The sequence below is a fragment of the Mustelus asterias genome, chromosome 17 (genome assembly GCF_964213995.1).
Source record: "Mustelus asterias chromosome 17, sMusAst1.hap1.1, whole genome shotgun sequence".
Lineage (NCBI taxonomy): Eukaryota > Metazoa > Chordata > Chondrichthyes > Carcharhiniformes > Triakidae > Mustelus > Mustelus asterias.
In genome coordinates this window covers 16,802,094-16,816,759 of record NC_135817.1, presented here as the reverse complement: position 1 = coordinate 16,816,759, position 14,666 = coordinate 16,802,094, and the positions used below count along the sequence as shown (strand labels likewise).

At 42.8% G+C, this 14,666-nt stretch overlaps 1 protein-coding gene across 5 annotated transcripts in view; it reads right to left on the bottom strand.

Annotated features, from left to right (window-relative positions):
- Nucleotides 1-14,666, bottom strand: part of ptchd1 (patched domain containing 1) — a 103,226-nt gene that overhangs the window by 40,599 nt on the left and 47,961 nt on the right. For all 5 annotated transcript variants that reach the window (XM_078232326.1, XM_078232327.1, XM_078232330.1 and 2 more), the window contains exon 2: nt 7,775-8,435. In XM_078232326.1, coding sequence (XP_078088452.1) covers nt 7,775-8,435 — 661 coding nt within the window. The remainder of the gene's footprint in view (nt 1-7,774; nt 8,436-14,666) is intronic.

Genomic DNA, 14,666 nt, shown 5'->3' with positions numbered 1-14,666 from the left:
ATAGCGTGTTAGCTTTTATTAACAGGGGGTTGGAGTTTAAGAGCCGTGGGGTTATGCTGCAACTGTACAGGACCTTGGTGAGACCACATTTGGAATATTGTGTGCAGTTCTGGTCACCTCACTATAAGAAGGATGTGGAAGCGCTGGAAAGAGTGCAGAGGAGATTTACCAGGATGCTGCCTGGTTTGGAGGGTAGGTCATATGAGGAAAGGTTGAGGGAGCTAGGGCTGTTCTCTCTGGAGCGGAGGAGGCTGAGGGGAGACTTAATAGAGGTGTATAAAATGATGAAGGGGATAGATAGAGTGAACGTTCAAAGACTATTTCCTCGGGTGGATGGAGCTATTACAAGGGGGCATAACTATAGGGTTCGTGGTGGGAGATACAGGACAGATATCAGAGGTAGGTTCTTTACGCAGAGAGTGGTTGGGGTGTGGAATGGACTGCCTGCAGTGATAGTGGAGTCAGACACTTTAGAAACATTTAAGCGGTTATTGGATAGGCACATGGAGCACACCAGGATGATAGGGAGTGGGATAGCTTGATCTTGGTTTCAGATAAAGCTCGGCACAACATCGTGGGCCGAAGGGCCTGTTCTGTGCTGTACTGTTCTATGTTCTAATATCTTAACGTACTCTATCTTTGCAGACATGCTTCCTAGTGTCGCCTGATAGGTATCCATAAAGATACCAACAAACCTGATGGTTAAAAAAAGGCTAACACTTTATCAGCCAAGACTAGGATGTGTAGTGAAGAACAGGCACAGGAGCTGATTGGACAGTGACTGTTGCTGTGCCTTAAAAAGACTCCTGTGTGCTGTGCTCCTGAGAGAAATATGACCCCCTGAAAGAGACATGACTCCCTGAGAATTCATGACCAAAAATACAGTTATTTATTAGTGCCTGTCCTGTGAGTTTGTGACTGAGGATACATCAGTGCCAGCAGGATCTCTATAAGGAGAAACAGAAACATCAGCAGGGGTAACCCAGGACAAACCACCGATAAGAAGCAACAAGACCAGAGTCCGGGACTCAAAGACATTGAAACAAAACCGATTGGGAGGCAGTCTGATCATCTCGGCTCACCACGGGTAGTGTCTAAGTCCTCTAAATCATGAGAATATTTTTGTGAAGCTTTTGATACCTTTTGAGTACTTTGCGTATAACAAAATGTATCAGAGGTTAGATACTTTGTGTATAACAAAGTAAGGCAAAGGTTGAATACAAATTTTTGATACCTTTTTTTAGCGGAGTTTGATACTTTTGTGGTAACTTGGTAAGGTACAATAAAGGAAATTGTTGTACAATAATTTGAGAGTTTGAGTGTCTTTGTCCATGAAGTCCGTTGACCCCGTATCTGAGGGAAAAGTTTAGCTTCATACCCAAATGGTATATTTCTAATTTTAAGGTTATGTTCTTATAGTTCTGGACTCTCAATCAGAGGAAAAAGTTTCTCTCCATCTACTGCATTAACTCATTTAATCTTCTCACTCACCTCAATCAGGCCACCCTTAACCTTCCAATCTCAAGAGGACATGAACCTCCATGTTAAGAACTTCACTGTCAGGGCTCTTGACTGTTTTTACTGATGAAATGAGGAGTGTTCATTACAATATGCTCATTTGCACAAAGTCACTTTTTTTTCTTAAACTAGCAATCCATAGAATGCCTACAGGCCATTCGGCCCATCAAGTCTGCACCGACTCTCCAAAGACCATTCGACCCAGGCCCTATAACTATGGCTAATCGACCTAACCTACACATCTTTAGACAGATTCATCTTTCAAATCAAGATGGCACCCCAATGGATTACTATTTGCAGCATCATCAGTGTTGTTTTGGTGAACCTAGTAGCCATTCTGCACACAATACAGTCCCACATACAGCAATGAGATGTACGGCTGGTTATTGGGTTTTTGGTTAACCAGGACAATACCCTTTGATTCTCTGAATAAGTCTCCGGGATCTTTAACATTCAAATGAGAGAGTTTCATATCATAATCTGAAAGATAGCACTTATGGCAGCAGCAATCCCTCAGTGCAGTGCTGAATCAGCCTATATTATGACTTAAGAACGCTGAGTGGAGCTCGAGCCCACAACCTGCTGATTCAAAGACGAGTGTGCTATCATTAGGCCACGCTGACACCAGTAAGAATACAGCTGTCCAGTAAGTCTGTTAAGGACTTGACTCATTTGATGAAAGGGTTAAAAATTTAGCTCAGCTAAGAGCACAACTGAAAAAGCAGAAAGAGAAAACATTAATTTCACACATATATACATAGACACAAAGGCCTTGGGGAGAGGCTTTTCCAGACAGAGAACCACGTCTAAACAGATAACATTGCAGCTGGCTTGCAAAGAAAACCATGTTTAGATTTTCAAGAGTTTGCATTCAAACCAAGAGGCTCAGAAATATAACAGGCAATAGTAATATAACAGGTAATAGTAATATAACAGGAAATAGTAATATAACAGGTAATAGTAATATAACAGGTAATAGTAATGTAATTCAAATGCAACAGATTTTCTTTAAATTAGAAATTCAGGAAAATAAGTCAGTCAGCTTTGTGTGCCCATCAGAGAATCAAGACTTAATACATTTTCCTCTGAAGCTGAGATGAAGACAGTAGGAAACAACACTTTTGATTGCAACAATAAAAAGCTAGTTGTGATTTGTTTGAATATCCTACTTTTATTTCCTAAATGGATTGCATAGGAGACTGTTAAATAAGTTAAGAGCCCATGGTGTTAAGGGTAAGATCCTGGCATGGATAGAGGATTGGCTGACTGGCAGAAGGCAGAGAGTGGGGATAAATGGGTCTTTTTCAGGATGGCAGCCGGTGACTAGTGGTGTGCCTCAGGGGTCAGTGCTGGGACCACAACTTTTCACAATATACGTTAGCGATTTGGAAGAAGGAACTGAAAGCACTGTTGCTAAATTTGCAGATGATATAAAGATATGTAGAGGGACAGGTAGTATTGAGGAAGCAGGGGGGCTGCAGAAGGACTTGGACAGGTTAGGAGAGTGGGCAAAGAAGTGGCAGATGGAATAAAATGTGGAAAAGTGTGCGGTTATGCACTTTGGAAAGAGGAATGGAGGCATAGACTATTTTCTAAATGGGAGAGTGCTTCGGAAATCAGAAACACAAAGGGACTTGGGAGCCATTGTGCAAGATTCTCTGAAGGTTAATGGGCAGGTTCAGGAAGGAAGTTAGGAAGGCAAATGTAATGTTAGCATTCATGTCGAGGGGGCTAGAATACAAGAGCAGGGATGTACTTCTGAGGCTGTATAAGGCTCTGGTCAGACCCCATTTGGAGTATTGTGAGCAGTTTTGGGCTCCATACCTAAGGAGGATGTGCTGGCTTTGGAAAGGGTCCAGAGGAGGTTCACAAGAATGATCCTTGGAATGAAGAGCTTGTCATATGAGGAACAGTTGAGGACTCCGGGTCTGTACTCGCTGGAGTTTAGAAGGATGAGGGGGATTTTATTGAAACTTACAGGATACTGTGAGGCCTTGATAGAGTGGACATGGAGAGGATGTTTCCACTAGTGGGTAAAACTAGAACCAGAGGGCACAACCTCAGGCTAAAGGGACGATCCTTTAAAACAGAGATGAGGAGGAATTTCTTCAGCCAGAGAGTGGTGAATCTGTGGAACTCTTTGCTGCAGAAGGCTGTGGAGGCCAGGTCATTGAGTGTCTTTAAGATAGAGATAGATAGGTTCTTGCTTAATAAGGGTATCAGGGGTTATGGGGAAAAGGCAGGAGAATGGGGATGAGAAAAATATCAGCCATGATTGAATGGCAGAGCAGACTCGATGGGATGAGTGGCCTAATTTTGCTCCTATATCTTATGGTCTTATCTGAATCTTCTAATTACTTTATAAATATATTTGAACTTTGTAATCATATATTAGTTTATCTTACTCTTAATTTTAATTAAGAAAGTTTAAGGTTTAAATTAGAGGTTAATTTCTATCTAAATTCTAGTCTTTGTTTAATTTAGCAATTAAATAAAACTTGCTGTTTGGGTTCGAAGGAGGTGAATTTTAGCCTCCTCTTTTTTTGGTCAACCAAATAAACTAAATCAGATTAACGAAAGGACAAATTAAAAGGGGCAGCTCTCAAAGGAGGGGAACTGCCCGAAACAAAGGACAAAGTGGAAAGAAAACTTAAAACATCAAATCAAAATGTGATTAAGGGGGTCAATAATGCACCCCAGTCCCTGCGGTGCCCAGCAGCCACAGAAGGCATTATCGGTGCCCTCGGACACCGCATGCTCCCTCTCCAGAGACACCCAGCCACGAATATAGCCGCAATAGAGGGGCAGTCAGATCGGATTACCCCCTCGGTCGCCCACTGACTGCCCCTGACTTTGTTTATGCTGAATTTTGCCAGGCCCAGGAGCAGGTTCACGAGGAGATCCCCCTCCTTCCTCATCCCCCTCCGCACTGAGTGTCCGCAGATCAGGAGCGCGGGGCTAAAGTGCAAACAAAACATCAACAGAAGGTTTTAAGGTAACTAAAAAGGGAGTATAGTCTATAACATTCAAAATAGACGTGGCTCATGGACTCCACGAAGTTGAGGTGAGTTTTAGCCCAGCATCAAAACAGGGTTCATACAGGTTCTGCTTGCAGCTGCAGCTAGTTGATTAGGTAACTGGCTTAAACAGGTTTTCAGAGTCACCTGGCTCTAACTGGATTCTCTGAGGAGATGGTGTCTCAGGGGAATACAAGAGCCAAGTCCCTAGCACCATGAGTGGCTCAGCTGCATGGGACAAGGGGAGAAAAAAGAGTGGGAGAGAAATACTGATTGAGGATTCTACTGTAAGGGGCTGCAGATGTAACAGCAGGATGGTATGTTAACTCCCTGGTGTCAGGGTTAAGGATGTCACTGAGTGGCTGCAGGACATTTGAAGGGGGAAGGTGAACAGCCAGAAGCTGTGGTCCATAAGGACACCAACAACATAGGCAAGTAGAGGGATGAGGTCCTGAAAGCAGAATAGAGAGAGCTTGGAAATAAATTAAAAAGCAGGACCTCAAAGGCAGTAATCTCAGGAATACTCCCAATGCCACGAGCAGGAATACGAGAATAGACCAGATGAATCCATGGCTGAAGAGCTATTGTAGGAGGGTGGGATTTGGATTCCAAAGGCATTGGGACTGATTCTGGAAAAGATGGGACCTATATAAGCTGGACAGGTTGCACTTCAGCAGGACTAGCTTAGTGGTTAAAAACTGGGTGGCATGGACAAGTTGGGCCAAAGGACCTATTTCCATGCTGTAAACCTCTGTGACTGGGAGCAATATCCTTGCTAATGCTGTTGGAAAGGGTTTAAACTAGAGTGACAGGGGGATGGAAAACTGAGTGGAGAGACAGAACTGAAAGACAGAAAAGTAGAAAGCAAAACTCGAAGGCAGAGGAAGCAAAGGCTAGCAGTGAATAGGGCCATTGTACATAAAGCTGCGTGCAAAAGTTTTAAAAAGACAAGTCTAAAGGCACTATATCTGAATGCATGGAGCATTTGTAATAAGGAAAGCAAATAGGCAAATATGGATATGATATGATTGTGATTATGGAGTCATGGCTGCAGGGTGGCCAAAGCTGAGAACTGAATATCCAAGGGTACTCAATATTTAGGAAGAATGGGTAAAATAGAGAAAGTGCGGTATTTTTGTTAGTTAAGGATGTAATTAGTGCAATAATGAGAGGACATTGTCTGAGAAAATCTGGTGTATAATCAGTGTGGATGGAACTAAGAAGCAACAAGGGACAAAAACATTAATGGGAGTTGTCCCTCGGCCTCCAAACAGTAGTACTGAGGTAGAGGATGGCATTAGACAAGAAATTAGAGATGCATGTAGCAAGGGTGCTGATGTAATCATGGATGACTTGAATCTACATATAAGTTGGGCAAACCAAATTAGCAATAATACTATGGTGGATGAATTCCTGGAGTGTGTACAAGATTTTTTTTTAGACCAGTATGTCGAGGAACCAACTAGGGAACATGCTATCTGAGATTTGGTATGATACAATGAGAAGGGATTGATTAATAATCTCATTGTGTGGGGTCCTTTAGGGAAGAGTGACCATAAAAGGTTAGAATTCTTCATTAGGATGGAAAATGGTGAAGTTCAATCTGATGCTAGGGTCCAAAGAAAACTACAAAGGTACAAGGCATGAGTTGGCTATGATAGATTTGGAAACTTCATTAAAAGACATGATTGTGGATAGGTAATGGCTAATATTTAAAGAATGAATGTATACATTGCAAGTTATACATTTCTTTTGGTGCAAAAATACAATAGGAAAAATGCCCAACCATAGCTAACAAATTAAAATAAGAGTAGTATTAGGTCAAAAGAGGAGTAATGTAAAGTTGCTATAAAAAGTAGCAAGCCTGAGGATTGGGAGCAGTTCAGAATTCAGCAAAGGAGGACCATGAGATTAATTAAGGGGGGGGGGGGAAGAGAGTATGAGAGTAAACTTGCAAATAATATACAAGTGGACTATAAAAACTTCTATAAGTATGTAAAAGGAAAATGCTTAGTGAAGACAAATGCAGGTCCCCTACAGTCTGAAATGGGAGAATTGATAATAGAGAACAAGGAAATGGCATAGCAATTAAACAACTACTTTAGTTTTATCTTCACAACGAAAGACACTTAACTTCCTAGAAATGAAAGGGAACCAACGGTCGAGTGAGAAGAAGGAATTGAAGGAAATTAGTAATAATAAAAAATTGTGCTGGAAAAATTAATGGGACTGAAAGTTAAAAAATGCCTGGGCCCTAATATCTACATCCCAGGACCAAGGGAATGGTGTCATAGAAATAGTGAATATGTTAGCTGTCCTCTTCCAAAATTCTGGCAGATTGGAGAGTGGCAAATGTAATCCCACTGTTTTAAAAAGAGGGAAGAAGAAAACAGGGAATTACAGACCGGTTAGCCTAACATCAACAGTAGGGAAAATGCTAGAGTCTATTATAAAGGATGCGATAACAAACACTTAGAAAATATCAACAGGATTAGACAAAGTCAACATGAATTTATGAGAGTCCTGTTTGAGTAATCTACTAGAGTTATTTGAAGTAATTAGCAGAATAGATAAGGGAGAATCAATGGATGTGGTATATTTGGATTTTCAGAAAGCCTTTGATAAAGTCCCACAAAAGCTTAGTGTGCAAAATTAAAGCACATGGGATTGGAGGTAACATATTGGCATGGATTGAGAATTGGTTAGCAAATAGGAAATATAGAAGAGGAATAAGTGGGTCTTTTTTGGAGTAGCATTCAGTGACGAGTGGGATCAGTGCTTGAGCCCCAGCTATTCATAACATACAATGATTTGGATGAGGAAACTAAATGTAATATTTATCACAAAACCTGGTGGGAATGAGTGGTGGGGAGAGTTTTAAGAGGCTTCAAGTTGAGTGAATGGGCAAATACATGGCAGATGCAATATAACGTGAATAAATGTGAAGTTATCCACTTCGATTGGAAAAACAGAATGGCAAGTATTATTTAAATGGCGATAGATTGGGACCTAGGTCTCTTGGTACACCAGTCACTGAATGTCTGCAGAAATTTGTAGAAACCTTGGTTGAGAATAATTTGGTAAGATATATATGCAGGCTTTTTGACTGCAACATATGCATTTCAGATGTAAACAAGTCTGCATTATACAGTTATACAGCAGTTGTTAACCAGTTCCAAACAGTAGTCACACCAACGTAATAGTTCAAACACAGAGGGCAATTAGAGTTCTATAATTACCTAAAATAATGAAAGGAATTCCCAGGAAGGTAGAGTTGTATTTCCCTCCCATTAAGTTGATGATCCCTGCTGATGTGAGGGTAGCCAGAGCCATTGTCACTAAACCCAGGAGTCCAAGCCAGGGCTTGCTGCGAACACAGTCTTGCATGGAACAGCACAGCATAGCCAGTACCCAAACCACTAGCAGACTGGTCACCAGGTACCATTCCGAAACCTGGCTGCTCTTCTGAAAATCCTCCTTCAGTGATGAAGATGTAAACGGATAGAGCTTCAGCTCCTTGTGAGATTTTTGGAAATTCTCAATGGTCTCGCAGAAAGTCGACTCCCATTTCTCTGCCACCAAATCATTTAAGGAGTTGCGGGTTTGCAGGTAGTAGGTGATCTGCATCGCTCGAGCAGATTTCACTCGATTCTTGTTCTGTAGAGTAACACCTCCGAGCTGGTGCCCAATAAACACCTCCTGGCCATCTTTAAGGTAGGTATTTGGGTAATTGATGACAATCCCTGTGCTGTTCATAGCCCATGCAGCCCTCAGTTCCTCCAGCACATACACAATATCATCCAGGGCGCACATCTTATTATCCTTTAGAATACACATGTGGGCAAATGAGTAGTTGAAGCCCAACATTGGCACCTGAATCCGTGTTACAGATGAGTGTAACTGGAAAGAAGGAAAAAGAGGTTGGGGGGTAAATTAACTAAGAAGCCAACACTTGACATAATTCACCATTTATTACAGGAGCTAATTTCAGTTAAATTGTGGCAAATTAAGTTAAAATGCTATTGATTAATAGACAGTAGACATCCCAGGAATTATAGAAACCCTACAGTGCAGAAAGAGGCCACCCGGCCCATCGAGTCTGCACCGACCACAATCCCACCCAGGCCCTTACCCGTATCCTCACATATTTACCCGCTAATCCCTCTAACCTATGCATCTCAGGACACTAAGGGGCAATTTTAGCATGGCCAATCAACCTAACCCGCACATCTTTGGACTGGTTAGTCTGGTGAATTAGTCTGGTGAAACTTCTTTGGACAGCCTCCAATGTTACTATATCCTTTTTAAGGTAAGGGGACCAAAACACTACACTGTATTCCAGGTGAGGCCTCACCAACACCCTATACAATTGCAAAAAACCTCCCTATTTTTAAACTCCAACCCCTTTGTCAATAAAGGCCAAAATGCCGTTTGCCTTAACTACTTGTTGGAGCTTCTTGCTAGTTTCTTATGATTCATGCACTACATCCCTCACCTACATGCTCTCTCCATTTAGATAATAATCTGCCTTTTGATTCTTCCTGCCAAAGTGTATGACCTCATACTTCCCCACATTAAACTCCATTTGTCAGGCTTTCACCCAGTCACTCAATCTATCTAGACCCCGTTGCAGAATCACAATATCCTCATCCTTCCACCTATCTTAGTACCGTTGAAATATTTTGGAACCTTACATTCAATTCCTTCCTCCAGGTCATTAATGTAAATACTGAACAGTTGCAGGCCAAGAACTGACCCCTGCAGTACTCCACTAGTTACACCCTTCCACCCTGAAAAGGACCTACTCTCTGTTTTCTATGTGATAGCCAGTTTTCCATCCATGCTAACACACTTCCTCCAATTCCACGGATTTTTACTTCATGCACCAGCCACTTATATGGCACCTTGTCAAATGCCTATCGGAAATCTAAATACACTACATCTACAGGTTCTCCTTTATCTACTTTGGACTAATAATGCAGAGACCAGGGTAATGCTCTGGGGACCCAGGTTCGAATCCCACCATGGCAGATGGTGAAATTTGAATTCAATAAAAATCTGTAATTAAATGATGACCATGAAATCACTGTCGTAAAACCTATCTGGTTTATTAATGCACTTTAGAGAGGAAAATCTGCTGTCGTAACATGGGTCTGGCCTACATGTGACTCCAGACCCACAATAATGTGGCAATTAAATGGCCAAACAAGCCACTCGAGGGTAAGACCTTGGAGTGAAGTCCAAGGGGACCCAGGGAGTTGTAAGCCTGCAGTTCCAACAATTTTCTCAGTACTACTTCCCTGGTGATTGTAATTTTCTTGAGTTTCTGCCTCCCTTCCAATTGGAAGAATGGCTAGTGCAATAGTTGATGCATTGGTTTTGATTAGGGGAAGGTTCCATTAAATTGGAAAATTTATTCACAAAAAGGAGACAGAAGGTTGGAAACTACAGGCTAGTTAGATTAACGAAAATTTTCAAAGCTATTATTAATGTTTTAAAGTCTAAAAGTTGATTTATTTGTTGTCACAAGTAGGCTTACATTAACACTGCAATGAAGTTACTGTGAAAATCCCCTAGTCGCCACACCAGCGCCTGTTCGTGTACACTGAGGGAGAATTTCACACTGTGGGAGGAAACCGGAGCACCCGGAGGAAACCCATGCAGACACGGGGAGAACTGCAGACTCCGCACAGTGACCCAAGCCAGGGATCGAACCTGGGTCCCTGGCGCTGTGAGGCAGCAGTGCTAACCACTGTGCCACCATGCCACCCCTATTAATGATGTTATAGTAGGGACTTAGAAAACAAACTTAAGGCAATCAGGAGTCAACATGGTTTTGTGAAAAGGAAATCATGTTTGACCAATTTATTGGAGCTCTTTGAAGAAATCACGTGTTGTGGATAAAGGGGAACTGGTTGATGTACTGTACTTAGATTTCCAGAGGCATTTGGTCAGGTGCCACATAAAAGGTTGTATAAAATAAAAGCTCATGATGTAGTGGGTAATGTAATGGCATGGATAGAAGTTTGGCTAATTAACAGGAAACAGAAAGTTGTCATAAATGGGTCTTTCTCTGGTTAGCAGTATGTAATAAATGGTATGCCAAAGGGATCAGTGCTGGGGCTTTAATATTTCACAATTTATATAAATGATTTGGATGAAGGGACAGAAGATATGGTTGCTAAATTTACTGAAGATACAAAGATAGGTAGGAAAGTAAGCTGTGAAGGGGACATTAGAAGACTGCAAGGGATAGATAGATGACAATAGATTGGTTAAGTGAGTTGGCAATGATCTGGCAAATGGGGTATAATTTGGGAAAATGTGAACTTGTCCATTAAGAAGCATATTTTCTAAAGGGTGAGAGATTGCAGAGCTCTGAGATCCAGAGGGCCAGACATCCTAGTACATGAACCACCAAAGGTTAGTATGCAGGTACAGCAAATAATTAGGAAAGCTAATAGAATGTTACCACTTATTGTGAGGGGAATTAAACACAAAAGTAGGGAGGTTATGCTTCAGTTGTACATGGTACACATCTGGAGTACCGTGTTCGGTATTGATCTTCCTATTTAAGGATGGATGTAAATACATTAGACATAGTTCAGAGAAGATTCACCAAATTAACACCAGGAAAGCACAGGCTGTCTTACGAGGAAAGATAGGACAGGCTAGGCTTGTCCCTGCTAGACTGGAGAAGAGTAAGAAGTGCCTTGATTGAAACATGTAAGATCCTGAGAGGACACTTGACAAGGTGAATGCGGAGAGGATGTTCCCTCTTGTAGGAATATCTAGAACCAGGGGGTCACTGTTTAAAAATAATGGGTCACCCATTTAAGACAGATGAGAAGATATTTTTCTCTCAGAGTAGAGTGTCTTTGGAACTCCGTTCCTCAAAAGGCAGTGGAACCAGAGTCTGAATGTTTTCAAGGCAAAGCTAGTTCGATTCATGATTTTAAAAAATGGTGAGGGAGGGGGGATGGGGATGGGGGTGGGGGTGGGGGGGGGAGGTGGTACATAGAACATTACAGCACAGTACAGGCCCTTCGGCCCTCGATGTTGCGCCGACCAGTGAAACCAATCTAAAGCCCATCTAACCTACACTATTCCAATATCATCCATATGTTTATCCAATGACCATTTAAATGCTCTTAATGTTGGCGAGTCCACTACTGCTGCAGGCAGGGCATTCCATGCCCTTACTACTCTCTGAGTGAAGAACCTACCTCTGACATCTGTCCTATATCTATCACCCCTCAATTTAAAGCTATGTCCCCTCGTGCTAGCCATCACCATCCGAGGAAAAAGGCTCTTAACATCCACCCTATCTAATCCTCTGATCATCTTGTACGCCTCTATTAAGTCACCTCTTAACCTTCTTCTAACGAAAACAACCTCAAGTTGCTCAGCCTTTCCTCATAAGACCTTCCCACCATACCAGGCAACATCCTGGTAAATCTCCTCTGCACCCTTTCCAATGCTTCCACATCCTTCCTATAATGCGGCGACCAGAACTGTACGCAATACTTCAAGTGCGGCTGCACCACAGTTTTGTACAGCTGCAACATGACCTCCTGGCTCCGAAACTCAATCCCTCTACCAATAAAAGCTAACACTCCATACGCCTTCTTAACAACCCTATCAACCTGGGTGCCAACTTTCAGGGATCTATGCACATAGACAGCGAGATCTCTCTGTTCATCCACACTACCAGGTATCTTACCATTAGCCCAGTACTCTGTAATCCTGTTACTCCTTCCAAAGTGAATCACCGCACACTTTTCCGCATTGAATTCCATTTGCCACCTCTCAGCTCAGCACTGCAGCTTATCTATGTCCCTCTGTAACCTGCAACAACCTTCCGCACTGTCCACAACTCCACCGACTTAAGTGTCATCCGCAAATTTACTAACCCGTCCTTTTACGCCCTCATCCAGGTCATTTATAAAAATGACAAACAGCAGTGGCCCCAAAACAGATCCTTGCGGTACACCACTAGTAACTGGTAATCTGGGGTAAGCAGGAGGTTGCAGTCAGATTAGCCATGATCAAACTGAATGGCGGAGCAGACCCAATGGGCCAAGTAAACTACTCCTAATTCATATGTTCATAAACAGAAGTGTCTAGAGGAGGTGTAAATGGCAGAAAATTATGAGGAGCTGTCATCTGAAAGCAAATAAGAGAATAAAACACCAGGAGACTCGAACCAAAACCAGCAAAGAAATGGAAACAAAATGGGGAGAGAGATAACATTCTGAAACTGTTGAACTCAACTTGAGTCTGGAGGGCTTTTTGAAAATTCATTTATGGGATATGGGCTTCACTGGCTAGGCCAACAATTATTGCTCATCGCTACTTTCATAGATTCATAGAACCCTACAGTGCAGAAAGAGGCCATTCAGCCCATCGAGTCTGCACCAACCACAATCCCACCCAGGCCCTACCCCCATATCCCTACATATTTTACCCGCTAATCCCTCTAACCTACTCATCTCAGGACACTAAGGGGCAATTTTAGCATGACCAATCAACCTAACCCACATATCTTTGGACTGTGGGAGGAAACCGGAGCACCCGGAGGAAATCCACGCAGACACGAGGAGAATGTGCAAACTCCACACAGTGACCCTGAGCCGGGAATCGAACCCAGGTCCCTGGAGCTGTGAAGCAGCAGTGCTAACCGCTGTGCTACCATGCCACCCTGCTTGCTCTTGAGAAGGTGATGGTGAGCTGCCTTCTTGAATCACTGCAGTCTATGTGACGAAGGTGCACCCACAGTGCTGTTCAGGAGGCAATTCCAGTATTTTGACCCAGCGACAGTGAAGCAACGACGATATATTTCCAAGTCAGGATGGTGAGTGGCTTGGAGGGGAACCTCCAGTGGTAGTGCTCTAAGGTATCTGCTGCTCTTGTCCTTCTAGATGTAGTGGTCGTGGGTTTGGAAGGTGCTGTCTAAGGAACTTTTGAGAGTTCTCACAGTGCATCTTATAGATGGTACACACGGCTGCCACTATTTAGAGGTAGTCGAGGGATTGAATGTTTGTGAAAAGGATGCCAATCAAGTGGGCTGCTTTGTCCTGGATGGTGTCGAGCTTCTTGAATGTTGTTGGAGCTACACTCATCCAGGCAAGTGGAGAGTATTCCATCATACTCCTGACTTGTGTCTTGTAGATGATGGACAGGCTTTGGGGAGTCAGGAAGTGAGTTACTTGCCATAGGATTCTTAGTCTTTGACCTGGTCTGGTAACCATAGTATTTATATGGCTTCAGTTTCTAGTCAATAGTAACCCACAGGCTGTTGATAGTGGGATTCAGCAATGGTAATGCCATTGAATGTCATAGGGCAATAGTTATGTTCTCTTGTTGGAGATGGGTATTGCCTGGCACATGTGTAGCGAAAATACTACTTGTCAGCCCAAACCTGGATATTGTCCAGGTCTTGCTGCATTTTCACATGGACTGCTTCAGTATCTGAGGTGTCATGAATGACACTGACTATTGTGCAGTCTTCAGCGAACAGCACTACTTCTAACCTCATGATGGAGGGAAGGTCATTGATGAAGCAACTGAAGATGGTTGGGATTAGGACACTACCCTGAGGAACTCCTGCAGTGATGTACTGGAGGTGAGATAATTCACCTCCAACCACCACAACCATCTTCCTTTGTGCGAGGTATGACTCCAATCAGTGGAGGGTTTTCCCTCTGATTCCCATTGACTCCAGTTTTGCTTGATGTCACAGTTGGCCAAATGCTGCCTTGATGTCACGGGAAGTTATTCTCACCGCATCTCTGGAGTTCAGCTCTTTTGTCCATTTGAACCAAGGCTGTAATGAGATCAGGAGCTGAGTGATCCTAGCGGAAACGAAACTGAGTGTCCATGAGCAGGTTATTGTAAAGTGCCATTTGATAATGCTGTTGATGACTTCTTCCATCACTTTATGATGGAGTGGTGGGGCGGTAACTGGCCAGGTTGAATTTGTCTTGTTTCTTGTGTATGGGGCATACCTGGGCCAGTTTTCACATTGTCGGGTAGATGCCAATGTTGTACCCGTACTGGAACAGCTTGGCTAGGGGAGTGGTAAGCTCTGGATCACAAGTCTTCAGTACTATTTTTGGAATATTGTCAGGG